At 41.4% G+C, this 26,973-nt stretch overlaps 1 protein-coding gene across 3 annotated transcripts in view; it reads right to left on the minus strand.

Moving 5' to 3' along the window:
* The window catches only part of fcsk (fucose kinase), a 376,885-nt gene that overhangs the window by 124,120 nt on the left and 225,792 nt on the right, over window positions 1-26,973 (minus strand). For all 3 annotated transcript variants that reach the window (XM_080187245.1, XM_080187243.1, XM_080187244.1), the window contains one exon: window positions 9,625-9,675. In XM_080187245.1, the coding sequence (XP_080043371.1) occupies window positions 9,625-9,675 (51 nt within the window). The remainder of the gene's footprint in view (window positions 1-9,624; window positions 9,676-26,973) is intronic.

Raw genomic sequence — 26,973 nt, forward strand, 5'->3', positions numbered from 1 at the left:
TCAGTGAGGGTGGCAAGTCTCCAGGATTGTTGCTGAGTTTTCAGGAATTAAAGATTAATTTCCAGAACGGTGCTGTGAGCATCCCAGGAGAACAAAAAATCTAAGGGGCATTAAAGAAGTTGCACCTCTTTTGTTTTCTTTGAACATTTACATTTACTTGTTACAACATTTTTGAAGCTGGAGAAAAAAGATTGTTTGACTGGGTGGAGAATTGGGAAGCAGGAGACCACGTGCCAAAACTTCCAGGAATATGTCCAAATGGAGGCAGCAACCCTAAACCTTGCATACAGCCAAAAGATATCAATGCATATCAGATTTTTTCATACAGACTGGTTGCATGTAGAATCATACAACATTTAACCTTATATTTCATGGTTGAAATTGACAGCACAATCACAGGCCACTTGGGAGAGTGTTGCAACATCTAATTTAAAATATGATAAAGAAAGCAGGCAGATAATTTTCAATACTGGGTGGCTACCTGCAACAGTATCAACTATAATTCTTCAGCAATATTATTCCACAGAATATAAAAGCACACAATGCAGGACTAATTACAACTCAACTGATGGAAGAATAAATCTGAAATGATCCAAGTCATTAGTGTATAGTTCTGATACTTTCCCACATCACTGATAGGGGTGGTTTATAATCTCAATAGTTCTCACAAAGGAAGAATCAACAAACTTCAATTTATATAGGAGTTTTCACATCCACAGGATGTCCCAGTGCATTTCATAAACAATGAAGTATATCTGAACTGTAATCATTGTTTTTAGATCAGCAAATGTAACATCTGTGGGGAGCCAGTGGCGTAGTAGTGTCACTGGACTAGTAATCCAGAGATCTGAGTTATACGATGGTGAAATCTGAATTATAAAAATCTGGAATTAAAAGTCTAATGATGACTACAAAACCATTGTTGATTGCCATAAAAACCCATCTGGTTCACTAATATTCTTTAGGGAAGAAAATCTGCTCTGGCCTACATTTGACTACAGACACCCTGGACAGTGCTCCCTTATTACTACTTAAGCCTCAGCCTGGATTACATCTCCATTCTGGTGAAGTTTGATCCTTCAATTTTCTGAAGCTGAACTGCGATCTCTGCACTGTCTGACACTTGGAATTGACAGATATAGTCAAGGATAGTCACAGAGATAAACAGCATGGAAACAGGCCCTTAGGCTCAACAGTGGGAAAGTGGAGAAGCTTTGCAGCTGGAGATATTTCCTAAACACATCGTTCCCCCAAGTGGTATGAACATAAGAACATAAGAAATAGGAACAGGAGTAGGCCATCCAGCCCTTCGAGCCTGCCCCGCCATTCAATAAGATCATGGCTGATCTGTCGTGGCTCAGTTCCACATTCCCGCCCTCTCCCCATAACCCTTAATCCCCTTGCTTATCAAAAACCCATCAACCCGCGTCTTAAAAATATTTAGCGAGGCAGCCTCCACCACTTCAACGGGCAGAGAATTCCAGAGATTCACCACCCTTTGAGTGAAGAAGTTCCTCCTCAACTCCATTCTAAACCGCCCCCCCTTTATCTTGAGGCTGTGCCCCCTAGTCCTACTGTCCTTTCTGAGCTGGAAGAGCCTCTCCACCTCTATCCTATCCATCCCATTCATCATCTTATACATCTCAATGAGATCTCCCCTCATTCTTCTAAACTCTAACGAGTACAAGCCTAGTTTATTCAGCCTCTCCTCATAGCTCAACCCCCTCAACTCTGGTATCAGCCTAGTAAACCTCCTCTGCACTCCCTCCAAGGCCAAAATATCCTTGCGTAAGTACGGCGACCAAAACTGCACACAGAAGTGTCCTTAAGTTCCCATGTGATGCAGGAATTGCAAGCAACAGATCTCAGCTGCCCATAGTAATCTAATTAATCTCAATTTTCTTTTTAAGCATCCAGCGTATATCTTGTTTAAACTACTAATTTTAATTAATGCCTCTGGACCGGCTCAGTGCTAATACTCCTGTCAATTCACTTACTGTTGTACTTACCCTAATTGAAATTTTAAATTTCCCACTCCTAGTTTAAATAAATACCCTAAAGAGAGAAAAAGAAGAAAAATACTTTCCAACTAACCATGTACTTATTTTCCTTTAAGGTCACTGATTGTTTTTCTTCTTTGCAAACTCACTCAACCTGTCTCTTTCTGTCTCCCTATTGCCACTTTAAACTGTTGATCTCCAGCATTGTTCTTTCTCAGACTAAATCTGTCTCCTTGTCATCACTTTTAAATGCAGATTTCTGACACTGTTCTCTCTCAGGCTTGCTCTCTCTGTCCCTCCTTTGCATGATGATTGTCTTGCGTATCGTAAAATAGAGACCTACGCTTGAATCAGCTAATCATTTATCCTATGTTAATCTTTTGTTCTAATTCGAAATATAAAATCATCTGCTGTCTGGAAGTTTTATCTCTTTCCGCTTTTGCAGTCAGCAGGCTAGTTGACACCAGAGGTCATCTCAAGTGACCACAATCTTGCCTTAGCCTTTGACCATGCAGTCTGCGGGCAGGGCATCAATGGAATCCGGACAGATTTCTTTCACCTCCTTTCTCCAGAGGGACTGAGGTCAACAACAATGGATGTGTGCTGGCACACGCAAGGAGCTAAATTTGATAATTACAGGCCATTTAGCTTAATCTTGATATTTCTGATTAAGGATGAAGTTACTATAAATTGCATTACACAGAATTATACAATATTTCCAACTCAGGAACAGGCCATTCAGCTGAACTGTCCATTTCAGTATTTATACTCATCTCCCTGCATCCCCAACACCTCCTTATATTCCTTTCCACTTCATTTGTTTATCTGGCTCCCCCCTAAAGGTTCAGCTCTCTGTTGAAGTGAGTTCAACATTGAAACCTCTCTCTGTGTAAAACAATTTCTCCTGAATTCCCTATTGGGAGTTATTAGTGTCTTATTTTCATAGAGCCTCGTTCTGATGTGCCCTGTCAGTGGAAATATCCTTATTATGTCTATGCCATCAAACCCTTTCATAATCTAAAAATCTCCATCAGATCACTTTTTTGAGAAAAAAATAGCCCGAACTATTGTGGCATCTTTCTGTTTATCTTGTTTCATACCTTCAGCAGTGTCTCCATATTCTTTTCATATTATGGAGCAAAGGACTCTGTTTAAATTTATTCATGGGATATAAATGTTGCTGGCTAGTTTAGCATTTATTGCCTACCCCTAATTGCTCTTAAGGTGATCGTGAGCTGCCTTTTTGAAGCTGTGCAGTTTGTGTGGTGTCGTCACAAACCGTAAGGGTGTTAAGAAGGGAATTCAAGCATTTTGTCCCACTGATAAGTGAAGGTACAGCATACATTTCCAAATCAGGATGGGGAATGACTTTTGCACTTGACCTACTAGGTGGTGTGGGTTGCAGATTTGGAAGGAGCTCTGTAAGTTGTTGCAATGCATCTTTAAGATGGGATACACTGTGCGTCAGAAGTGGAGGAAGTGAATATTTAAAGATGAGAAAAGGGGTGCCAATGAAACAAGCTATTTTGTCCTGGATGGTATTGAGCTTCCTAGCTGTTGTCAGAACTGAGCTCATCCAAGCAGGTGGAGAGTATTCCATCAGATTCCTGGCTTTTGTGCCTTTCTGAAGTTAGGAAGTGAGTTACTCTCTGCAGAAATTCCATCCCTGACCGGTTCTTATTGCCTCAGTATTCAGAAAGCCAGTCCATTCAGTTTCTGGTTAATGGTAATCGCCAGGATGATGACAGTGGGAATTCAGTGATGGGAATGCCATTGAATGTCAAAGGGAGATGGTGAGATTCCGTCTTGTTGGAGATGGTCATTACCTGGCACTTGTGTGCACAAATGTTACTTGCCACTTGCTAGCCCAAGCCTGGATATTGTCCAAGTCATGACACATTTGGTTCAATATCTGAGGAGGGGAAAATGGTGCTCAACATTAAGCAATCACTTGTGAACACCCCCGCTTCTGACCTTATGATGAAGGGAAGATTATTGATAAAACAGCTGAAGATTGTTGGGCCTCACTGTTTGCAGTACTTCAAGTGCCTCAAACCAAAGTTTATTACAATTTTCCCTGCTTTTCAATTCTATCATCTAGGTATAAATGTTAATGTTTTGTTTGCTGTTTTATGGCCTAACTAACTTGCACTGGCAAGTGATTTGTGCATCAGCACATTGAGACCTCTGCTCTCCTACTCTATGTAGACATTTACTTTCCAAGCAGCTTCCTTAATCTTCCTCAAGTTGCACTGAATCACACATACCTGTTTAGAAGTTCATTTGCCAATTAAATTTTTTGCTGGCATTCAGATGAATGAGGTGGAGGGGGGTTGAATCTCATAGAGACTTATAAAATTCTAACAGGACTAGACAGGGTAAATGCAGGGAGGATGTTCCCGTTGGTGGGGGAGTCCAGAACCAGGGGTAACAGTCTGAGGATTCTGGGTAGACCATTTAGGACAGAGGTGAGAAGACATTTCTTCGCGCAGAGTGGTGAGCCTGTGGAATTCAGGAAGCAGTTGATGCCGAAACATTGAATGTATTCAAGAGGCAGCTAGATATAACACTTGGGGCGAATGGGATCAAAGGTTATGGTGAAAAAGCAGGATTAGCCTATTGCGTTGGATGATCAGCCATGATCGTGATGAATGCCGGAGCAGGCTCAACAAGCCAAACGGCCTCCTCCTGCTCCTATCTTCTATGTTTCTATGTAAATGCCTTTGTTGCAAGTTCATTAATGTCTTCCTGTATTTGTCATATTCCTGTGCAATATTAATACACAGCAAATTTAGGAACTGGACTTTCAATTCCTGAAGACAAATTGTGTGTGTAAATAGTGAACACCAACGGTCCAAGCTCTAGTCCTTCTGCAATACCATTTCCCACTTTGTGCTAGTCCAAGTAACTACATTTTACTCCCACTCTTATGTTTACTGTTTCATAGCCAATTTGATATCCTTTCTGCTACTGGTGCTGTGATGCCATATGTTCTGATCTTAATAATGAGTCCTCTAAGCAGCACCATAGTAAATGTGGTAAGGATAAAAGAGGTACGTAGTGAGTATTCAAAATGGCTGACTGTAATTGACAAACCTCATAGAACTCTCAGAAGAGATACCAGGCATGGTAGGTGCAGTAAATTAAGTGGATGCAAATTCCATGTGTGCTGACTCAAACTGGTTTGGGATCATGACATCTTAGCATTTCTTTAATGATTCATGGGTTTTCACCAATTTATTCAAATTGTCCTGAAGAAGTACTTTTAATAGTTTGGAACTGTGACTCTTGCCCTTTGCTCTGAATCACTGGGAACTACAGTTTTTTTTTTCATTTATTGCTTTGACCAATATCAAATTCAAAGCATGGTTTTCTGCCCTTGGAATCAGATTTAGGAATATTAGGGTGGAATGTGGAGAATAAAATATATTTATATATAGATGGCTTCTTTTTGCTTCCTGTTAAGATGATTTATTTTCCAATTTACAATTTCCTCCCTGCTATAAGCCTCCTGTGAAAGCTGTTCCTGAAGTTGAGACATATAATACCAAGGATATTAATTTCTACAATTACTTCAGATACATCCAGAAAATAAATTAGTATAATTGGTTAGCCCGAGTCTCAGCTGACTGTGATTTGCTGTCTTTACATTGCTGGATACACTTTGGTTTCACTGCAGTCATTTTCTCTGACCCAGATAGCCAGATTGCCTGCTGACAGTATAATACTGGCATTTCAGTTTCCCAGTTTTTATATGCCAATGTTTCTCTTATTTTCAGTCTGTTCAAAATTAATTTTTCATAAATTCTCCCTTTTGCTCCTGGAATTTCGTATCAATACAGCTCAGCTGACATAACTCAGCCAGAGCTGCTTATGTCAACCCTAATTCACCCAACGACACCCGATCTGGTCAAGATCAGCTGAAAGGAGTCTCACAACACCAGCTTAAAGTCCAGCAGGTTTATTTGTAGCAAACGCCATAAGCTTTTGGAACAGGCTGTCCCTTCGTCAGATGGGTGGGCATTCTCCCACCCATCTGATGAAGGGACAGCCTGTTCCGAAAGCTTGTGGCATTTGCTACAAATAAACCTGTTGGACTTTAAGCTGGTGTTAAGAGACTTCTTTCTGTTTTTACCCCAGTCCAACGCTGGCACCTCTACATCAAGATCAGCTGACACAGCATAGAACAGATCAACATAACCCAAGGCAACGCATTCTGTGGTTGAATGCTTGGGTTGGTCTACAGGGAAAGATCCATTTCATATTTTTATCTATGTTGTAATTTATTGACCAGGAGGCAGGATTAAGAGCAGTCCTGAGGTCTCATGCACGGCTCAGTGGGTATCATTCTTGCCTCTGAGGCAGAAGATTGTGGATTCTGGCCATAGCTTCAAGTTCCACTTGAACGCATAATTAAGCTGACACTCCAATGCAGTGCCACATTCCAGATGAGATATTAAGCTAAAACCCTGGCTGCCCTTTAAGGTGGACATTAAAAATCCCATAGCACTATTTCAAAGAGTATGGAATTTTCCTAATTTCCTGGCCAATACTCATCCCTCAGACAGCATCAATAAAACATGTTATCAGCTCATTATCACGTGACTGTAGGATCTTGCTGTGTGAAAATTAACTGCCACAATTCTGATATTACAACAGTGACTACACTTCAGATGTATTTCAATAGGATGTCCTCAAGAGCTTTACAGTCAAAGTTCAAGAAAGATTTCTATAAGTGCAAGTTCTTTTTTCACTCTTATGCTTAAGACAAATCCAAATAATTTCAAAATATAGCCATAACCTCCAGAATCTCTCTATGTGTCTTTAATTATTTGGTCATGAGATGTGGACGTTGCTGGGCAGCACTGTGGCACAGTGGTTAGCACAGCTGCCTCACAGTGCCAGGGACCCAGGTTCAATTCCTTCCTTGGGTGACTGTCTGTGTGGAACTTGCACATGCTCCCCAAATCTGCTTGGGTTTTCCCCGGGTGCTGTGGTTTCCTCCCACAGCCCAAAGATGTGTAGGTTAGGTGGATTAGCCATGCTAAATTGTCCCTTAATGTCCCAAGATGTGTCGGTTACAGGAATTAGTGAGGTAAATGTGCATTATGGGGATAGGGCTCCAGGGGAATGTGGGGGATAATGTTGCTGGAGTTGACCACGTACAGGCGGGGGCCTCCTTCTGCACTGTGGGGATCCTTTGAACAGTATTTAAGGCTCATCTCTAATTGCCCTGAGAAGGTGATGGTGAGTCCCCTTCTTCAACTGCTGCAATTCATCTGGTGTTGGAATGTCTAGAGTGTTATTAAGAAAAGAGTTCCATATGATATGAAAGCACTACAAAACGTTTCCAAGTCAGGATGATGTGTGAATTGGAGGGCAACTTCAAGGTGGTGTCCCCAAGTAGCTACTGCCCTTGTCCTCCTGGATGGCAGAAGTTGCATGGAGTGCTGCCAAAGAAACCTTGCTGAGTTATTGCAGTGTATTATGTCAATGGTATACCTTACAGCCATGGTATGCCAATGGTTGAGTGAGTGAATGTTTAAGATGTGGATGGGGTGCCAATCCAGAAGCAGCTTTGTCCCGGATGATGTTGAATTTTTTTAAATGTTGTTGGAGTTGAACACATACAGGCAAGCAGACAGTATTCCATCACCTTCCTGCCTTGTGCCTTTCAGAGAATGAATAGGCTTTGGAGAATCAAGAGGCGAGTTACTTAACCCAAAATAATTAGCCTCTGACCTGTTGCCGTAGCCACAGTATTTATTTAGCTGATCCAGTTCAGTTTCTGGTCAATGTTGATTCCCAGGATGCTGGTATTGGGGGATTTGGTAATGATAATGCTGCTGAATGTCAAGGGGAGATAGTTTAGCACTTGTTGGAGATGGTCATTGTCTGGTATTTGTGTGGCACAAACATTATTTGTGATTTATCATCATAAGCCTCAATGTAATCACTTCAAAGTTAATTTGATCTGGTTTATTCAATATCTTTTACTAAATTTGTCCTCACATTTTAAGGATGATCACTGTGCAAATACACAAAGAGAGTGGACAGGAAGAGGTCCAGTCTATATTGTCCAAATAACAATGCCATGGCAACTCTTCAGCCACCCTAACCCTTGAGGTCTGTGAGAAAAGAGAAAAGCAGATAAAAATACAAGTGAATTAGAGAGAAAGAAAACTCGAAGATTCCTCTCCAATCCCTCAATCAATTGAATCTAGATTACATTGACCTTGACTTACATCACAGGATAACTATATCTGTATGAGATGATCTCTCCTCAGCCAGAAACAGTTCCAGCTATTGTTCAGCAATTCAGCTTTTGCTGTATGAGTCAGAAACCTAGTCCACTCGTCCCCAGTTTAAAAGGCAATTACACCAGCTAATCTAATGCAGATAATTTGGATGATAGAGTCCAGGGCACCAGCTTCCCCAGTGGTTAATGACATCAGGGGGGAATTTTCCCATTCCACCTGCCATGGGAATCATAGCAGGTGGAGAGCTGACCCATGAAAAGGTCTGTTGACCTCAGGTGTAATTTTCCGGTTTTAGGGCAAGCACGACTGGAAAATCCTGCCCCAGGCATTTGGATTGTTGGGGCTGGGAATGGGGATTGCTCTAGAAAAATCAGATTCCATCCTCATCCAACATCCACCTTCCAGTAGAGAGCACTGGATATCAAAGAGAAGATCAGACTGATTTTTATTCCTCAGAACCCGTGGCTGTTAACATTGCCTAAGGTTAGATCAGAAAACAGATTGCGGACTCTGGTCTAAGTTTGGGACCAGCCAGTCTGTGGAACACTGGGCAGTAAGCTTCTACACTAAGCCATCAAGGCATTCTGTTCCTAGTGTTTTTATTATCAATGCTTTATTCTCTCTTGGGTGTCACTGTGGTTTAGTGGTAGCACTCACTGCTAAATTAGAAAGATCTGTGTTCATGGCCCACTCATTAGATTTAAATTATAAACCCAGGTTGAAAATCCAGCACTGAGGTGATGACATTTTTTGCATGGTATATTAAATTGAGGCCCACATTTGCTTTAAAGTTAATGTAAAAGATCCCATGGCACTATTTTAATAAGAACACGCAAGTTCTTCCATTATCTTGGTCATATCCTCCAACCAATGTTGCTAAAAAACAGATTATCGACTCACTATTACATTTCTCTTTGTGGGATCTTGCTGTGCACAAATTCACTGAAACATCTGCCATATTACAACACTGATGACACTTTAAGTATATCTAATTGACTGGAAAACATTTTGGGGTGTTCTAAGGTTATGAAAAGTGCTAACTAAATGCAAACTCTTTCTTTCTTGATGAGGTTATAAAAGCTTCATAGAGACAGCCTAGCTCTATCAGTCTCAGGGAGCTGTCACACTAATTACAGGAAGAACTGTGGGAAGCACCAAGTGAACTCAGCATGACAGAAATATGTTCATCCTGGAGAATGGAACAGTGTGCCAATGACCTTCACTGAAATCTGCAGAGGAAATCTAAATGAAAGGGTGCATTTGGTGTTCATTGCTCTTTCCAGCTTCTAATTACAGTGAAATCTGCACCCACCCTCCACCTTACAGTTATCATATCAGCTAAAGGCTGGACTCTGATGACTCACCATGTGCAGGATCAGTATTCGCGCAGTCTGCAGCACATCAGAGGTGACAACCTGGAACAAAGAAGGGAGACAATCTTAGGATACGTGCTGCAAATGAAGAGTCTCAACTCTGTTTCCTATATTCCATCCAACCCTCCTCAAGGTGCTTATTAATACTGGGGTTTGTTTTATAACTGAAGTTTTCTCCTCAGAGGTCCTGCAAATTGCCATCTTGTGTGCGAGACTCAAACGAAAGTGTCACTAGATTCTACAGTGGGGGAGAATCACATTAAAGTTTGAATCAGTCCACATTTGACATCTACACAATAAAATGCTTGCAAGGATCATTGGTGATTGGTCATGGGAACACAGGCTAATTTTTCAGGACAAGAAATTAGCAATTATGTTTTTAACTATTAACGAAGCAAAGGTCAGTTATATTCAGAATTCAATCTTTCTAGGTGAATTTCATCATGCTTTTCTGTAATTACAGTCTCTTCCTTTTTTACTCCTTCTTTCTTACTCAGCTTAGCATGTCATTTAAAGCTCACAGAACATAAAAAAGCTAAACAAAGTGTGCGATATATACTCTCTCACAGAGACAAAATCTGTTATTACACCACATATTTTATCCCAATAATACCTCTTTTTTTTTAATTAATTTTTTTCACAGGATGTGGGTATTGCTGGTTAGACTATCATTTGTTGCCCATCCATAATTATTCTTGAATAGGTGATGGTGAGCCACCTGAACCGCTGCAATTCATGTGGTGTACATATGCCCACAATGTTGATAGGAATGAAATTCCAGGATTTTGACCCAGTGACCATGAAGGAACAGCAATGTAGTTGCATGGCATGTGGCTTGGAGGGAAGCTTGCTGGTGGTAGTGTTCCTGTGCACATGTTGCCATGTCATTTTAGGTCGTAAGTCTAGATGGTATTGTCATTGTGTGACAGTGGTGGAGGGAGTGACTATTTAAGTCAATGGCTGGGGTGCCAATCAAGTGGGCTGCTTTGTCCTGGAGGGTGTTGAACTTCTTGAGTGTTGGAGCTACACTCATCCAGCAAGTGGAGTGTTCCATCACACTCCTGACTTAGATGGTGGATAGGCTCTGGGGAGTCAGGAGTTGAGTTACTCACTGCAGAATTCATGGTCTCTGACTTATGCTTATAGCCACAATATTTATGTGGCTAGTCTAGTTCAGATTCTGGTCAATGGTAACCCCCCACCCAGGATGTTGATCGTGGGAGCTTCAGTGCCCTAATGCCTTGAATGTCAAGGAGTGACGGTTAGATTTGTTCTTGTTGGAGATGAGCATTGCCTGGTACTTGTATGGTGCAAATTTACATGCTGCTGAAGACTGTCCTGAAGCCTAAATGCTATCCAGGTCTCACTGCATATGGACAAAGATGGCCTCATTATCTCAGCAGTTACGAATGCGATTTAATATTGTACGATTCCACTTCTGCTCTAATATTGGAGGGAAGATCATTGATAAAGCAGTTGAAGATGGTTAGGGCTAGAAAACTGCTAAAGAACTCCTTCAACAATGGCCTGGGACTGAGATGATTAATCTCTAACAAGCATAATCACCTTCTGTTCATGATGATCTTTAAAAATATTTTTAAAAAAGCAATGTAGACACTGCTAGAAACCAAAGAGAAGCATTATATTGATGCATTATACCTATGCTGAATCCATTCTCACTCAGAATCACAGTTTTGGGCAAAAATATCAGGAACAAGCTCATGCTTTTAGGATGTTTATTGAGAGATAAATCCTGGTCAGAACATAGATGAGAATTGTCCTGCTCTTCTTTGAAACAGTGCCTTAGTCCACCTGAGATGGTAGACAAGGTTTCAGTTTAACATCTCACCTTAAAGAGGGCATCTGCAACAGTACAACACTCTCTTAGTACTGCACTGAAGTACGAACCTTGATTTTAGTGCTCATGTCCTGGAATGGGATTGAACTCAGAATCTTGTAATTCAGGGGAAAGAGTACTGAGCAATGGCTGACATTTAATTATGTTATTGTCAAATGTCTACGTTTGATTTTACTTAACCACCTATCCAAACATTAGAAATTTCAATTACTGGCAATTGTCAGATTGGTAGAAAATTCAAGAAACATTTTGAGCTATCTGTTTGTTTTAGGCATTCTCAGCATATGGGCAAGACCAGCATTGATAGCCCATCACAAATTGTCCTTGAGAAAGTGGTGTGAACCATTCCCGTGAAGTGCTTTGATATGACTCAGTGATTTCCGCATAATGCATTTTCTAGTTGTTCATCCTGAAGTTCTGGGTGTCACTAGATAGACGAATATATATATCCTATTGGAACATGGCAGCAGTTTGATACAATAAGTAGTTTGTTAGGCCATTCCACAGGGCAATTAAAGTTAGTCATAGAATCATACATTAAAGAAGAAGCCTTCAGCCCAATGAATCTGCACCAACAAAATTACAAATCTACACTAATTCCACTTACCAGCACTTGGTCCATAATCTTGAAATTTCAAGTACTCATTCGTGTACTTTTCAAAGGTTTTCCTGCCTTTACTACACTCCTAGGCAGTGCATTTCAGACTCTCAACACCCTCCGGATGAAAAGGTTTTTCCTCAAATCTCCTCTAAACCTCCCGCTCTGCCCCTTAAAATTATGCTACCTTGTCATTGACACCCCCCTTAGCTAAGGGGAACATTGCTTCCTATCCATCTAACCATATTCCTTATAATCTTATATAGCTCAACTTCCACTGTTGCAAAGAAAACAAACCAAACCTACCCAGCCTCTCTTCACAGCTCATCCATAGTTTTAGCTATCCCAGGCAACATTCTGGTGAACCTCCTCTGCACTCTATCCAGTGCAGTCACATCTTTCCTATAGTGGGGCAATCAGAACTGCATACTTTACTCTAGCTGTGGCTTAGCCAAAGTTTTGTACAACTCCAACATAACCTCACTGCTCTTATAATCTATGCCGCAACTGATAAAGGCAAGTGTCCCATATGCCTTCTTACCAACCCTATTAACTGTCCTGCCACCTTCAGAGATTTGTGGATAAACACTCAAAGATCCCCCTGGTCACCTGAGCTTTCTAGTGTCTGGCCATTCATCAAGTACTCCTTTGTCTTGTTACTCTTTCCAAAGTACATTTTTCGGGATTAAATTCCATCTGCCACTTTCTGCCTACCTTCCTCACTATTAACCACTCATTATGTCATCTGCACGTGCACATGTGTGCATGCACGCACACACAGCCTTCCACACCACCCTGTCTCCCACTATTAAACTAGTTTTGGATCCAATTTGCCAAGTACACTGGAACCTATGTGCTTTTACCTTCTTTATCAGTATCCCATGTGGGATCTTATCAACAGCTTTGCTAAAATCTATATAAACTACATCAACTGGACAATTTTCATCTACATACCTGATTACCTCCTCAAAATATTCAATCAAGGGAAAGGCCTTTCTCTGACAAAGTCATGCTAACTGTCCCGCTTCAAACCTGGCCTTTCCAAATGAAGATTAATCCTCTCCTTCAGAAGAGATTCACTGGTCTCCAATTCCGTGGTTTTTCTCCACCGCCCTTCTTGAAAAGCAGAACATATTAGCTGTCATTCAATCCTCTGGAACCTCCATTGTGATGTGGGTATGCCGGCGTTGGACTGGCGTAAACACAGTAAAAAGTCTGACAACACCAGGTTTTAGTCCAACCTATTTATTTGATAATATTCTCACAAGCTTTCGAGGGGACAGCCTCTTCGTCAGGTGAATGGAGAGTTCTGGCCTCAGACAGAGCATATAAAGCACAGACAGTTTAGAGATTACTGATTAAAATGCGAATCCTTACACCTAACCTGCTGTTCTTGGTCTTGAACAGCAGGTTAGGTGTAAGGATTCGCATTTTAATCAGTAATCTCTAAACTGTCTGTGCTTTATATGCTCTGTCTGAGGCCAGAACTCTCCATTCACCTGACGAAGAGGCTGTCCCCTCGAAAGCTTGTGAGAATATTATCAAATAAATAGGTTGGACTACCTCCATTGTGGCCAGAAGATTAAAAATTTGCAGCAGAGCCCCTGTAATCTCCTTCTGTGCCTCCCACAAAAACCTCATCCAGACCTGGGGATCTGTCCACTTTTAAGCCTGCCCAAACCTCCAATAGCTCCTCACTCCCAAATCAAACTGTCCTAGTACCGCACAGTCCCTCTCCCCGAATTCTGTACCTAAGTGCTCCTTCTCCTGAATAAAGACAGATATGAAATACTCATCTAACACCCTACCAATGTCCTCCATGCACACTTCGCTCACTTGGTACCTAGTGGGCCCTATTCTTTCCCTGGTTATCCTCTTCCCCTTATACTTACAGAACATTTTGGGATTCTCCCTAATCTTACCCACGAGTGTTTTTCATATCTCGTCTTTACTTTCCTAATTACTTTCTTAACTGCCCCCCTGCACTTTCTATGTCCCATTAAAACCTCTGCTGATTTGCTATCACTGATCCTGGTAAAATATAGAAACAGAGAAGATAGGAGTAGGAGGGAGCCATTTGGCCCTTCGAACCTGCTCCGCCATTCATTACAATGATGACTGATCATTCAAGTCAACAGCCTAATTGTGCTTTTTCCCCATAACCTTTGATTCCATTCACTCCAAGTGAATATCCAGCTACCTTCTGAATACATTCAACATTTTGGCATCAACTACTTCCTGGGATAATGAATTCCACAGGCTCACCACTCTTTGGGTGAAGAATTGTCTCCTCACCACCATCCTAAATGGTCTACCCTAAATCCTCAGACTGTAACCCCTGGCTCTGCACTCCCCCACCACCAGGAATATCCTCCCTGCATCTAATCTTTCTAGTCCTGTTAAAATTTTACAAATCTCTATGAGATTCCTTCTCGTTCGTCTGAACTCCAACAAAAACAATCCTAACCTAGTCAACCTCTCCTCATACATCAGTCCTGCCATACTCGGAATCAACCTGGTAAACCTTCGCTGCACTACTTTGAGAGCAAGAACATCCTTCCTCAGAAAAGGAGACCAAAACTGCATGCAATACACTCGGTGAGGCCTCACCAAGGCCCTGTACAATTGCAACAATATATCCCTGCTCCTGTACTCAAAATCCTCTCGCAATGAAGGTCAACAAGCCATTTGCCTTCTTTACCGCCTGCCGCACCTGCATGCTTACCTTCAATGACTGGTGCATAAGGGGACCCAGGTCCCGCCGTGCACACCCCTCTCTCAATTTACAGCCATTCAAGTAGTAATCTGTCTTCTTGTTTTTGTTTCCAAAGTGAATAACCTCACATTTATCCAAATTATTCTGCATTGATCTGCCCATTCACTGCTGGTCACTCATCTGGAGCTGGGCCTGCTTCCAAAGTCAGTGTGGCTTCCGCAAAGGTCGCAGGACTATTGACATGATTTTTGCTGCGTGCAAACTTCAGGAGAAGTGGTGTCAGGAGCAGAATCGCGAGCCTGCTCCTGACCTCACAAAAGCCTTCGACACTGTCAGCTGACAAGGCCTGTGGAGGATCATGTCAAAGTTTAGCTGCCCCCCCAAATTCAATCAGATGGTACGCCAGTTCCATGATGGCATGATGGCCAGAGAACTGGATGGCGGAGAATCCTCTGAGGCACTTCCAGTCACCAATGGCATCAAACAGGGCTGTGTGCTCGCACCCACACTGTTCAGCATGATGTTTGCTGCCATGCTGAATGATGCCTTCCAAGACAGTGTTGCTGGAATCAGCCTCAAGTACAGAGTGGATAGGAAGCTCTTCAATCCGAGGAGACTTCAAGCTATTACCAAAGTGAAGGAGACTGTTCTGAGAGACTTCCTTGTTGCCGATGACTGCCCCTGTATACTGGCTCAGAGCCAGAGATGCAAGTCAGTATGGACAAATTTTCCAAGGCTTGCGACAACTTTGGGCTCACCATCAACATTAAAAAGACTGAAGTCATGCACCAGCCTGCTCCTCATGCACCGTACATAGAACCCATAATCACAATCAAAGGGCAGAAACTACAGGCAGTAGCCCAGTTCACTTATCTTGGCAGCACCTTCTCCCAAGCAGTGACTTGATACAGAAGTTAACTGCAGAATAGCAAAGGCAAGTTCTGCTTTCGGTAGACTGCGCTCCACTGTATGGGAACATTAAGGAATCATCCCAGCAACAAAACTGGAGGTCTACAGCGCTGTGGTACTCACTACCCTCCTGTGTGCCTGTGAAACGTGGACTGTGTATCGAAAACATGCAAGACAGCGCAATCATTTCCACATGACTTTTCTTCGCAGAATATTATGCATCCGATGGCAAGACAAAGTACCAGGCTCTGAAGTTCTCTCTAGAGCAAGTCTACCATCAGTCCACACACTGTTGATGAGAGTGCAGGCCAAGTGGGAGGTCATGTCATCCGTATGCCAGACGAGCGCATATCCAAGCAGCTCCTTATTGGGGAACTCTCTGCTGGAAGACACTCGCATGGAGGGCAGAATAAATGTTACAAAGACACACTCAAGGCCTCCCTGAAATTGCGTGACATAGACACGACCACCTGGGAAACGCTGGCACAAAACCGCCCTACCTGGCACTGCCTCATCCAGAAGGGCTGTCAAGTTTATGAAGCAAGGTGCATTGCTGAAGCACAACTTAACTGCAAGCTGCGCAAGTCCAGAGCTACCAGCACAACAACTACAGTGTCTACACAAGTCTGTCCAATATGCGCCAGGACATTCTGTGCCCGAATTAGCCTGATCAGTCATCTTCGGACACACCGCATCCTGCCTCAAAATGAATAATGACGTCGAGGTCCTCATTGACGACAATGGACGAACAACACCTCACCTGTCCAGTTCATTCCGAAAAATCTCTGCATTCTCATCACAGTTCACCACTCAAAAGCGCCCTTTTTTTAATCTAGTCCTGAACATTATAGACACCTGGGCTTGTTGCTTGTACATTTCACTCTAAAGGAAACATGTTGGGACTGTACTCTCTCCAGTTTATGCACACGGACACACACGCACACACACCCCCTACACCTCCCCACCTATCCCCCACCCCCTACACCTCCCCACCTATCCCCCATCCCACCGCCCGTCCCCCCATGTTAATGCTTCAGTTTCAGTTCTGGGGAATGGCAATTGACCTGAAAAGTTAGTTCTGTTTCTCAGGTATTGCCGGATGTGCTGAATGTTTCCGGCATTTCATAATGCGCTATCCTCAATTTAAGGCTCTAGCTTTGGGCTCCCAAACAAGTGGAAACATCCTCTCCACATCTATTCTATCAAACCCTTTCATAATTTTAAAGACCTTTATTAGGTCATCGCTAAGTCTCATTTCTCCACATAAGAGCTCCTGTCAGATCTGGTATTTTCTTTCCGATCATTTCTGCACCTTCTCTAGTGCTCCTGCATCCTATTGATGTTAGAAAGCAGGACACTGAGGAGCATCAGGAATGAAAACTGGAGATAATGGACTTCACAAACAAGAGGACTTCAATGCAAGGGGTTGGGGTGGGGGTGGGGGGGGTGGGTGGCGGTGCAGTCACGAATGGATTATAGAAAAGGAGATTTGGTTAGGAGTGAGTGGGACAGTTGAGTAACTGGCTTCAATTCGAGACAAGGCAGCCATTAGTTCCAAAAATTTAACTGTAAGTTTCAAAAATATGTATGCCTCACCTGTTGGCAACATATCTCATGAATCTGCACACGATTTCCTTAATTTTCCATTCATTAATTAAAGCAGTAAGGTACATGATTTTGTAAAATTTATACTTTAGTGTCCATGCTGAGGGTAGAAATTAAAGGGATAGCTTTCAGGTGAGAAAGGATGTTGAAGCTTTAGTTCAAGAAATATTCTTCAAACACCCATGAAGAAGAGCTGACCGTGAAAAGGGGAAAGAATGGAACTGGGAATGGGCAATTCAGACCTCAATAGTCAAGTCAGTAACTCATCATTGGAACGAAATTGGAGCTTATTATAACTATAACCCAACTGAGAGACTGGATCAATCTATTAGCAATTCACTTCTTGGCATCAATTACTCTATTTTCTGATTTGTTAAGCTCAGTAGCTTATGTTCATTTCCTTTAATCTTTTACTTTATTAAAAATAAATTACAATTGAATAAACTCAAGACTGTGTATGGTGCTGAATCTCAATGTAATGTGTTGAGCCACGCTTGCATCCAATTTTGTTTGATTATTGCTATTATTTATCACAAGCCTGGATTAACACACTGCAAGCTTGACCTGTATGTGTTTTGCTATGAATAACCAGGATTATAAACACTGGAGTGGGTTTGACTTTGCAGCTAAAGTGATCTGCTGATCATAAAAGTGAAATGGTCATATTTAGTAACAACTTCAACGAATACAAAAAAGACTAAAAGTTAACAAGATACTGTTGTGTCCAAAATACAAATATGTAGAACAGTTAATGTGTAAAGTAGTAGGTTCCACGTATGTTGAGACCATCTCTGAAAAACATCATTATTTTTATCTGCAGCTCACTGCTGAAGGAGCTGCCTCTTCAGGTGCTGGACAATTCTCCATTGCTTCACCCAGCAGCTATTCTTTATGGTCACAATCTAATTGAATGGCAGAGGAAGATAATGTAGTTTTACTATAGAATGTGTGGCAGCCAATATGTGCACTGCTAGATCTTATAATTTTGAAGTGTCATCACTGGGCCATAGCTGACACATAAGACACAGGAAGCAAAGTCATATCCAAAGGGGCTAAAGGCTTAGGTAAGTATTCAGCAAAACAATGGGCAAAATAAGAGTGATGGTGTAGAGGTGGAAAGAAGCAGACTAAATGGTGGTTAGGAAGAAGATTTTGTCTCGTTGACATCACACGACCACCCTCATAAAACACAGGAATGAGGAAGAGTGGGCCATTCAACCCACTGAGCCTGCTCCTGCTTGGTAAGTTCATGGCTGATCCAATGAGGCTGTAACTCAATATTTTAGCCTGTCCCCATAACTTTTGACTCCCTATAGATCAAATATCTGTCTAACTCAGCTTTGAAAATATTCAATGATACAGCCCCCACTGGCCAAAGGGGAAGAGGGTTTCAAACACTCATGACCCTCTGAGATAAGAAATTTGTCCGCATCTGTCTTAAATGGAAACCTCTTATTTTTAAGTTGCACATTTAATGAGAAGACATTGACTTAGTAGCTATCATTGGACTAATAATCCAGAGACCCAGGCTAATACTATAAGGTCATGGCTTCAAATACTTCCACAACACCTTGTGGAATCTGAATTCAATAAAAAAAAATCAGTGAAGTAAAACTATCATTGTTTATCACAAAAGCCCATCTGGTTCACTGATGTCTTTTAGGGAAGGAAATCTGTCATCCTTACCCAGTCTGACCTAATATGAGCCCAGACCCACAACAATATGGTTTACTTTTGACTGGCTTTCTGAAATGGCCAAGATAACCATTCATAGGATCATAGAAATCTGCAGAGCAGATGGAGGCCATTCAGCCCATCGAGTCTGTAATGACCAGAATCCCACCAGGCCCTATCCCCATAACCCCATGCATTTACCCTAGCTAGTCCCCTTGACACTAAGGGGCAATTTAGCATGGCCAATCTGCCTAACTCGCACATTTTTAGACGGTGGGAGGAAACTGGAGCACCTGGAGGAAGCTTACGCAGACACGGGGAGAATGTGCAAACTCTACACAGACAGTGACCCAAGCTGGAAATCGAACCCGGGTCCCTGGTGCTGTGAAGCAGCAGTGCTAACCACTATGCCATCGTGCTGCCTGTGGCAACTTACCTGATGAAAGAGCGGTTCTCCAAAAGCTCGTGATTCCAAATAAACCTGTTGGACTTTAACCTGGTGTTTTGCAACTCCTTATTGTGCCTACCTTAGTCCAATGCTGGCAACTCCACATCATGGCTTTGTCAGTGACCCATACCCCTTGAAAGAATAAAGAAAAATGTTCTAGATTCTTCTACGAGAGGAAACATCCTCCCAGAATCCAATTTGTCAAGTCCCCTCAGGATCTTATGCTTCAATAAGATACTTTCTCATTCTTCTAAACTCCAATAGCATAGTCACAATCTATTCAATTTTTCCTCTCAAGGGGAATCAAGCCATTGAACCCTCCCTGAACTGTTTCAAATGTAATTATCAAGCAAAGAAACCAAAAGTGTACTCAGATCTCCAGATATGATCTACCTAATGCCCTGTACAGATGCAACAACACTTCCCTACTTTTGTACTCAATGCCCCTTGCAATAAACTCCAATATTCCACTTGTCTCATTAATCAGTCAGTGTACACACATACCAATATTTTGAATTCATGTGCAAGATCGTTCTAGTTCTACACTCTCTCCATTCAAATAATATACTGCTTTTCTATTCCTCCTGTCAACGTTTCACATGTTGATTTGTTTGACACAACAGATCTCCAACTGAAGGTTCCCACAGGACAAATTACTTTCAATAATATGCTCTGATTAATATCCTGCAACCCAACTGGTAATGCACTTGGATGGATGGTCAGCTATGTTGCTCCCCCACCTCCCAATCGCACTTGGGCACTCACAGGCTAGGTTCATCACAGCAAGGTCCAAGAGCGGCACTGGCTAATGTGGGCTACCTAGACACAATGGCATAATAATGACAAGGGAAAATAAATGAAAGGGGCTACTACCAATGTGAAACAATGCTTAGGGTGTTTTTTATTATATAATGACCTGGATTTTGTAGGCAGGGAATGTGACAGGGTGGGGTGGGAGCTTGCTGATAGCTAACTGTCAGCTTTCATTGTCATTGTGCTTCTGCAACCAACAACTTCAGAACGTATACAATGCACACAGGCTGCACTTTAGATCTCCCAGAACTGGCAATCACTGAAATCAGCCAGACCTTCAACTTCCCAATCCCATTCAACTACATTTGAAACCCATTAAAAAGTTCTACCTCGTTCACTCAGTTGTACTAGGCTCTTAATTGCAAAGTGATTAATAAAACAAAAGAACTGACTGAAAAAACAAGTCTATAAGCATGGAGTGCTGTGAAGTGATTAATTAGTAGATTTTAAGTTCAATTTTAATATTTTTTTAAAATAGAAAGCCTTTTCAGAATATTTACCTTCTACTTTTACCACATGTTTATGGAGCAATTTTGAATTTGATTTATGCAAACATTTTGAAAAGTGATTTTATTTTACTGATTTAGGTTTCCTGTTTTTGGAGTCTGGAAAAATGTTTTAATGTGATTCACTGCTTGGATAGCCTGATGACATCATGCCATTCCATGCTGCAACTCCCTTAGCAAAGAACACTGCAATCACTTACACCGCCACTGCAGTGAGATCGAGGTGAAATTCTTGCCAGAGAGGTGGTCTGATCTCTCAGTGAAGCTACCGACAAGATAAATGGCAATGCCGAAGTTTCATCGCTGACCACTAAACACAGCTCTATAATTCTTCAAGATATGGGCACTCTCAAAGTGTTGTTGGGAAGAGAGTTCCAGGATTATGACCCTGCAAAAATGAAGGAATAGCAATGAATTTCTAAGTCAGGCTAGTATGTGACTTGGAATGAACTTGGAGGTGACGTTTCCATGCAATTTTAGTCTTTGTCCTCTAAGTTGTACAAGTTGCTGGTATGGGAGATGTTCAAGGCATTCTTTCAACCTTTAGGAGCAGGTTGCCGCTACAATAACATGACAGAGATAGACAATGGCAGTGAAAGGAAAATTGAGTGTGTTGTAAAAACAAACTGTCAGTGATCCATTGTGCACAATTGCCAGAAACCAGTTTCAGCCCAAATATGTTTTCAGGTTAATGTAACAGACATTACTAACTAGAATACTGTGTGCATGCGCAATCTTTAAAGCAGATTACTTCTGAGCTATCAGCTTTGGCTCAGCAGTCAAAAAGCTGTGAGTTCAATCCCACTCCACGGCTTTAAGTTTGTAGCCTGAAACTCCACTACACCCCTGAGGAAGTGTCTTTTGGAGGCAACATTAAGACTACTCTCTCACAGAATCATACAGTTCAAAAGAGGCCCTTTGGCCCATCACGTCCGCAATAACACATGAGAATTACCTAACTTATCAACTCAATCCCTTTTATCAGTACCTGGTCCATAGCCTTGAATGTTATGATGTGTCAAATGCTCATCCAGGTGCTGTTAAAGGATTTGAGGCAACCTACCTCCACCATCTTCCCAGGCAGTGCACTTCAGACCATCACCACCTCTGGCATTCCCCTAAACCTCTCCTGTCTCTCATCTTGAACTTGTGCTCACTCATGACTGATCCTTCAACTAAGAAGAACAACTGCTCCTTTTTCACCCTGTCCATGCCCCTCATAATTCTGTACATCTTGATCAGGTCACCCCTCAGTCTTCTCTGCGTCATGGAAATAACCCAAGTCTATCCAACCTCTCTTTATAACTTAAATCTTTAATTCCAAGCAACAACCTGATGAATCTCCTCTGCACCCCTTCCAATACAGTCACATCCTACCAGGACTGCACACAGCTCTCACCAAAGTGCTATACAATTCCAACATGATTTCCTTGCGTTTATAATTTATGTCTTGATTGATGAAGGCAAATGTCACCACTCACTAACTTGCCCTTTCACCTTCAGAAATCTATTGACAAACACTGCAACGTCCCTGTGTTCATCAGAATGTTCTAGTGTCATGCCGTTCATTGAAAACCTCCTTGTCAAATCACTCCTTCCAAAGTGTATATGCATTGAAGAAGAGCAAGTTCCCTATCCAATATTTTTGATACAGCCAGAACTTAAGAACAGAATGTCTGATCATTATCACATTGCTGTTTGTGGGAGCTTGTTGATGCCTTCTAGGTTCTAGACTACTCTGAACTACCAAAGTTTTCAGAACTTAGAAAGATAATCAAAGGATAATGATCTGGAATATGTAAAGCAGCAATTCAGGATCAAGATGGTGATTCTTCTGCTTGGCCTCATCTGAACTAAAAATGATAGACCTGTCAAGATAAAGTCCCATTGCTCAAGTACATTTTCGTCTGCCAATCTTTAATTCCAATTTACCTGGGTCAGATCTATTCTCAGCCTCTAAACTTGGCCCTCCTCCAATTTTACTTTACATTCCCCTTTGTCCTTTTCTATATCTAATCTAAATCCCGTAATACTATGATCACAATCACCTAAACATTCCCCAGCTGACAGTTGATATATTTGATTCCCCAGAATCAGATCCAGCAATGCTTTGTTCCTCATTGGGCAGACACATATTGACCAAGGAAGTTTTCCTGAACATGCTTTAGAAATTTATCCCTAACTCTGCCCTTTATTACAATCTCCTTGGCAACCAATAACATGTAAAAAGAAATTCAAACTACCAGTTAATAGCTGAAAGGAATAGCACAATGAGATTTCACATTTTAAGACATTTACTGTAACAGCCAGACTAAGCAGTGGTTTTGTAGACAACTTACATTTTAAACAGAGCTTTTAACACAACTGAAAAACCCACTATATGTTTCACCGTCTTTTAAAGAGACTTTCAATTCTCCAGAATCAGTCAATGAAAGGATAGAGCAGAACCACAAAACTGAAAAAAAGGGCTAAGAAAACAGATGAGGATAGACTCAAAGAACTGGGCATGTCAACGGAATCGAGGTGAAGGAGGCTGTCAAATAAAATCAACGGATTTTTGAACTTGGGTTTTATGATTCACATCTACTTACATTGGAATTTTCTTAGATTTGTTTTTCAGAAACACTTCTAAAACAAATAAGCAAGATGACAGGAGAAGAACTTTTTAATTGTCTATTTCAGAGAATTTTTTTTTAAACGAGCAGCATTTATGTGGTTACATATCCATGTTGATCCTTTACTCTCATCTTACTAATGTCACTGAATGGTGATACTGAAAAAAATTCAAGTTCCCTTTCAGCAAGCGTTGTGGGATAAAACAATGTAGAAAACACTTCTCTAAAACCTGGGCGAAAAACATGTTTGACCCAATTTCAGAAGTTTGCCAGAGAGGTGATAAACTATCAGATTGTATCACAGAGGTTCAGTTAGCTAACGGGGATCCAAGGCTTTCTTAGACACAGATAAAAGTTCTGCACCTTGTTCTTTTTAACCTCTCTGGGGGATAAGTTTAAAAGTGAGAGGCATTTTCACTTCCTGTTGTCCCTGTGTGTTTCATTAAAAAAATTTGTTTTCTCTGAATTTATGGATACATCCTTACAGAAGTTGAAATCCCCATGTTAAAATTTGCAGAGGTGAACACTGACTCCATTAACTCAAATGAGAAGCTCCCATTGCCTTGTGTCACTTGAAGGAATGGTAAATATGCAGAAATGCTCCTGTCTGAACCCAGGTACTGTTCCTTAGTCTCAGGTTAACCTGCCCCGTACAATTCCAACATCTGCTTGCACTTCCGATTTAAACTTTTTCATTCTTACAGAGTTGCAATGGCCTATTTCTTTTAATAAGAAAAAGGATCACGACAAGGAATGGGAAAATTTATTTATCGGAGTTTGGTTTGAAATAGGAGAAAGGGTGGGAAGGAGCGTGGATCCTTCTTGAAGATCCTATTTATCTGAGAAAACTCCAACTGGAAAAATGACCAATCCCTTTTGCTAAAGGCCACTGTGGGGCTGAGCAATGGTCATTACATCAGCATACTTGGGAAGAGAGTATAACCAAGGCAGACTGAGACATGGGCTGAAGTTTCTTTGGTGGTGGAATACTGGAAGTTATTTATTTGACAGTTTTTCTTTAGAATGATATGCAATCTTTTGGCAACACCAGGATGGGAGAACTGGCCAGCACTCAGCTGCAAAGAGATACCCCAGTAAAGACAAACTTTTGTGTGTGTGTTTTTGACTCTCAGTTGCATCACTTCCACTACTTGGATCAATTGGTTTAACCAAATCTGAGATATTCCATTGCTTTTATTCAATGTACCTGTGAGTCATTTCCCCAGGCTGTCCGAGGATGGGCTCCCAGGCCCAGCCTGATGGGTGTTATTCTTCAAGTCCGCATTGCCCGTCCTATGTTCCCATTACTGCACTCACCAAAACATTCCGGCAGCAAGCCACAGAACACTTGCAAGCTTCTCATAGCACAGCGATTGGGAATCACTGGTTTAGGATACACACAAGCAGTAGCGTAACACAAACATACAGCTACTCTTAACCCAGTGGCAGATTGAGAGACCATTGGCAATCCAGGGACATTGCAAGCTTCTTGAATGTCAGAGTGCCTTTAACAGTGGGGGAGCTACATATTTACCATTGATTGCAGTTCTTCTGGGGAAAATGCTAATAATTCAAAGCTAATCCGCACTATTTAGATGATTTAATTCGAGATGTTATAATGATGTGTATAAAATATGTTCATGCACACAGTGGCACTGCTGTCCTCAGACTGGGGTTCAAGCAGATGAGATTCTAAGCTCTGCCTGACTGGGATGAATTAGCTGGTGACAGTTACCTTCTGCAGCTCAGTCATTGAACATTCCCACTGATAGAACTACCAATTCTCACCTGTTTTGAAGTAAGATTCATTTTGATTGAAAGAATCTCCAATTTTGATGTACTATATCTGTATAAATAACGCATGTTTAAAAAAATTTAGAAGCTGTCTCTCTTATTCCGATCACTAATACCACTCCTAATATTTTCCAATGTTAACAACCCTCCTTAATGAGTTCAAGTATTATTTTTCCTTTGTTTCAGGGCAGCTTCTTACTACCATCATGTATTGCTGTCAGTAATGTCCAGTTCCATTTTACAAGTTTAGCTTGTAGAAGGAAATACATAGTTATATAGTACCTTTCTCAAAATCAGATGCCCAAAAGTATTTCTACATCACTGGAGTACTTCTGAAGTGTCATCATTGTTGTAATGTAGAAAGCGCAGCAGCCAGATTGCACCCAGCAAAGTCCCATAATACCAATGAAATAATGACTAGATAATCTGTTTTAGTGATATTAAGAGGTAAATCTTGGTAACAATACTGGAGGGACTTTGTCTGCCTTTCTTTTAATAATGCAATGGATTATTTTACATCCACCTGAGAGAGGAGACCTGGCCTTAGTTTAACATCTCATTTTAAAGACAGCACTTCTGACAATGCAGCACTTTCTCAATACTGCATGCCAGTGTATCATTATCTACACTCGTTTGCTGTGTTTAACCACTGGCTTTTGTGCTGCGATTATTGTCCGACTAGGACTGTTCTTCCAATGATATGAAATCTCTTTTAGCAGCTCAGCTGGTGTCTGTGCAAAAGTTTTGGCTAGCAAATGCAATTAGAACAGATCTGTCATAACAGTGGAGCTCACCCTCATTAGAAAAAACTAACTGAGACCCAGCTAAATAATGCTTTCTAATGAGTGACTGGTATAATGAGAGTTCTACTTACTGCCATCAGCAGATGTGAGTGCAGCTTTTGGCTGCCACTTTGTCACGTCTGTGTGCTGTGCTGGACTCATTATTCAATGTTTAGTTTGTACACTGCTGTATAACATAGCAATTGCTGCATTTCACACTGCCAGCATTTTTAGCATATTCCAAGAGCCAGTCTTAATTTTGTTACAACTAGGGACAGCCTCCCGCTGATTACGTGCTCTGTTGAATCTCTCAGATCTTGCTTCTTTTTGACATCTGTTTCTAGGACTTGATACTTTTTGGGGGATTTGCCCTCTTGACCATATCCATGGCTCCTTCTACCTCTTGCAGTTCGCTGTTCTGTAATCTGACTCTTGGGAAAGGGCATGAGAGTGGGACTATCTAAATTACTCTTGCAGAGAGCTGGCATAAACTTGATTATCTGAATGGTGTCCTTCTGTACTGTAATTATTCTATGATCAATGTCCTCCACATCTGCCAAATTGGATCAGAACTGTAACTGATATATCAATCATGTCTTATAAATGTTTCGAAATACGTGCTCATCTCTTAGAAGACAGCCATTGAGAACAACCACAAACAATATATAACAGTTTCAAAATAGTAAAAAAAAATGGTATTGAGAATGCTGGAAATCTGAAATAATAGCAAGAAATGCTGGAAATATTCAACAGGTCAGGCAGTATTTGCTGAAAGAAAGAAAATAGGGTTAATGTTTCAGTTCTTGTAAAAGACCAGTGACCTGAATAGATGTTGCCTGATCTGCTAAGTGTTTCCAGCATTTCCTGTTTCTACTGATTAGTTTAAAATAATGCTAATGAATGAATGATCCATTCATTCCTTGAAGTTTTCTCTAATGTTTTATTCCTGATGGTGATTCATAATCTTTGGCCTTGTCAAAGAAGGTGGGAAGACATGGTGTGGTAGTAACTGCACTGGACTA

This window comes from Carcharhinus amblyrhynchos, chromosome 4, assembly GCF_965287045.1.
Source record: "Carcharhinus amblyrhynchos chromosome 4, sCarAmb.v2.hapA, whole genome shotgun sequence".
In the NCBI taxonomy this organism is placed as follows: Eukaryota; Metazoa; Chordata; class Chondrichthyes; order Carcharhiniformes; family Carcharhinidae; genus Carcharhinus; species Carcharhinus amblyrhynchos.